Here is a 2913-nt window from a genome sequence, read left to right as displayed (position 1 = left end):
CATTTTGGTGTTTTGACGTAGAACAGCGCAAGTATGAATCCCTTCAAGGATGAAACATTGAATGATGTATGAGATGCATGCCTGTTATTCAGATACCAGTATTAGACCGGATTGGTGCTGTGGATGACAATACAGTGTCTGTACACAAAAGTAAAAATCTGTGCCATGAAATACAGATGTTGTATTGCACTATAATTTTGGTGCCCAAAAAATTTAAACTGTTCATGTCTTGTGATCCCAGTATCTTTGCAGGTAATGAATACTGTCCAGAATGCTGTCTGTCTTTAGTGGAGCAGTGAATTATTCCTTTTCATCTAACAAGTTGTTGGACCACACCACTTTGTTTTGAAATTCATTCCATTATTTCATAATTATTCCAGAGTCTGCTAGCGAATACTGTTTATAGTCATATAAACCACATATGGAATGTTAAAAAACAAGGGTGCATTCTTCAAAATACGAGAAACCGTGCTGAGGCACAACACTGTATAAATTTTAGGCAAATAATTTTGATACAATGAAGAGTATTGTTCCACTCATCCAGATGGCACAACTGAGGTGCAAATGAAAAATATCAAGTACAGAAGGATAACAAATCAGCAGACTATGATCACACCCAAAAGAAAAATGTATCAAAATTGAAAGGCTTCAATATGTTCTCCTAATTTTTCAGCATGATATGACTATGCGGTCATCTATATTCTTATTACTTAAATACTGATATACAGCATTTTACAAAGTCAGAAAACAAAATATTGTTTAAAGAACTGCTATCAATGAAAGTTATTAAATTCAGTAAAAGAGGAGGAATTACATGTATAAAGGAGAAAGATGAAATGGCCAGCATATTCTCGATGACTGGGTCTGTCCTCTTAACTGTGCAAGGTAATCGCAATAAATCTCAAATTCCTCCACATTTTTAATTCCACCTCTGCAATTTATTATCTTTTAGAACGTAGCTTTATCACAGCTTTGTAACACACATCTGAGCACAGGCAGATCATTGCATAACCAAGAACTGCCTCAGCCGTGTCACGCACAGGAATATAGTGGATACTCATGGGTGTTGTGATTGGGTCAGCTCTAGAGGGCGCTGACTTTCAAATAATGTACACGCTGAAACAACTGAACTTCAGTCTAGGGCAGTCATTAAATACACAGAGCTCATGCAGCATTCCTGACTTCTCGTGGGTGCGTTACACATTGCATCATATCAGAATCTGTCTGCATGTGTGTTCACACCACCACAGAGGATAAGGTCACGTCTCCATTGACCTTGAGGATGTGAATCTCCTGGAAGACGGAATGGCGGTGGTTGTATGTGAAAATCTGAGCGCCATTGACAATCACCTTGTAGAACTGCTCATCGCACACGATCATCACCTGAAACACATGACAGGGACTTCTTTCAATTGGCTGTGTGCATTGGTGGTTAAGCAGCTTTCACCTAACTTAAAGTGATCTGTTGCTGAACTGTCAACTGCCTACACGGCTTCAGGAAAGCATGTCAAATGTTAAAGACAAAGAGTTGTCTGAGTGTCTTCCTGGCAAAATTACCAAATAGGTACAGTACGTTAAGAATGAAACTTCATACCTGTTTCGAGAAAAAAAAAATTTCCCAGGGTCTCCCGGTATGGTAAAATACATCATGCTTTACTGCAACTAATGAAAGTGTCTAATGAACATCAGCATGTACAAACTAAGGATTAAGGATCTGGAAAATGCCATTGCTTTACATATAAAGAGTGTCATTATGGCTTTTGTGATGTGACAGAAAAGACTTAAGTTTCAAGCCAGTAGCAAACTTTATGGAGAGAATGTTTAACATGACAATAACACAAAAAGCACTGATGTTTATTGAGTGCCAATAAAGGCCTGACAGTTTGGCTTAAGGGACTACCATGAACGGCTGACTGCGGTAGAATGGCATTCCTCTGGATCGCTCCTCCTGGCCCCACCTCTCCTTCAGGAAGCTGTTGCGCACCACCGCGTTCTCGTTGAATCTGGGGTTGAAGTGAAACGCGATTTCCGACTCGAAGCAAAGGTCGAAGCTGAATCTGGGGTGGGTGAGAGCATGAGGCTTTCTGGAATCTTCTGCTTTTATCATGCAGGACTCTGGCCTTTCATTACACAGTCTCCAGGAAGAGACCCACAATTTGGGAGGATCCAGGCTACAAAGTCCTGGAAATAAAGTGGTTCCTTTATCTTTATAGGTCATATACTTTAGTGATTATGAATGCATGTTACATTGGGAAAATATGGAAGTTCTTCAACTACTGTGGATCATAAGAAAGTTGCAGTAGAGTTTCAAGATGAATTCCCCATGTTAACTTTACAGTGATCAGTGATCATACGCATTCTTCCTGTTGCTTATGGCAGAATCCTTCATTTGAATAGTCAGTAACATCCCCTGCCCCTCCCAGAATGTGCAGATCCATCTGGGTACTGGACCTTTTGGCATTAGTTTTGACCACACCCTGGATGGTGAGACTCCTCCCTGGGTTAAGGCCACCATGGATGTTGGTCTCGTATGGGACATCCTGGAGGCATATAGAATTCCATAAGAATCACATCTTACTAAAAGTACCTTCTGTCTAATGCATACACAGTAGCAACCCAGTTCAGGTTACAACACGTGCTGACACTACAACACATTATTATATTGAAGGGATGCTTTTACATAGCGGGTTATATGGAGAAGGAGCTTGCACAGAAAAGTTGGAGAGGAGGCATTATTCAGTAAAATGTGTTAGCAGATGTTTTCTTATTATGCATTTATAATGGTTACTAAAAAATGACTGGAATGCTAAATTTAATTAAATTGGAGTGGCTGTTCTTGGGTTTCTACCAGAGAACAAAGCTGAAAGGGATTTTTCCAACACACACACCAGGAAATAAACAATCATGAGAGAA

At 39.9% G+C, this 2913-nt stretch overlaps 1 protein-coding gene across 1 annotated transcript; it reads right to left on the bottom strand.

The window, feature by feature from the left end:
• Positions 1–1236: 1236 nt before the first annotated feature.
• LOC118774110 (galectin-9-like) lies at positions 1237–2107 on the bottom strand. The gene is made up of 2 exons (XM_036523264.1): positions 1901–2107; positions 1237–1383 (listed from the first exon to the last, which is right to left on the bottom strand). The coding sequence occupies exons 1-2, from the start codon at positions 2105–2107 to the stop codon at positions 1237–1239; spliced, it is 354 nt and encodes a 117-aa protein (XP_036379157.1).
• Between the last annotated feature and the right edge of the window lie 806 nt (positions 2108–2913).

The sequence above is a fragment of the Megalops cyprinoides genome, chromosome 3, assembly GCF_013368585.1.
Source record: "Megalops cyprinoides isolate fMegCyp1 chromosome 3, fMegCyp1.pri, whole genome shotgun sequence".
NCBI classification, from domain to species: domain Eukaryota; kingdom Metazoa; phylum Chordata; class Actinopteri; order Elopiformes; family Megalopidae; genus Megalops; species Megalops cyprinoides.
This window is presented reverse-complemented; position numbering and strand designations above follow the sequence as displayed.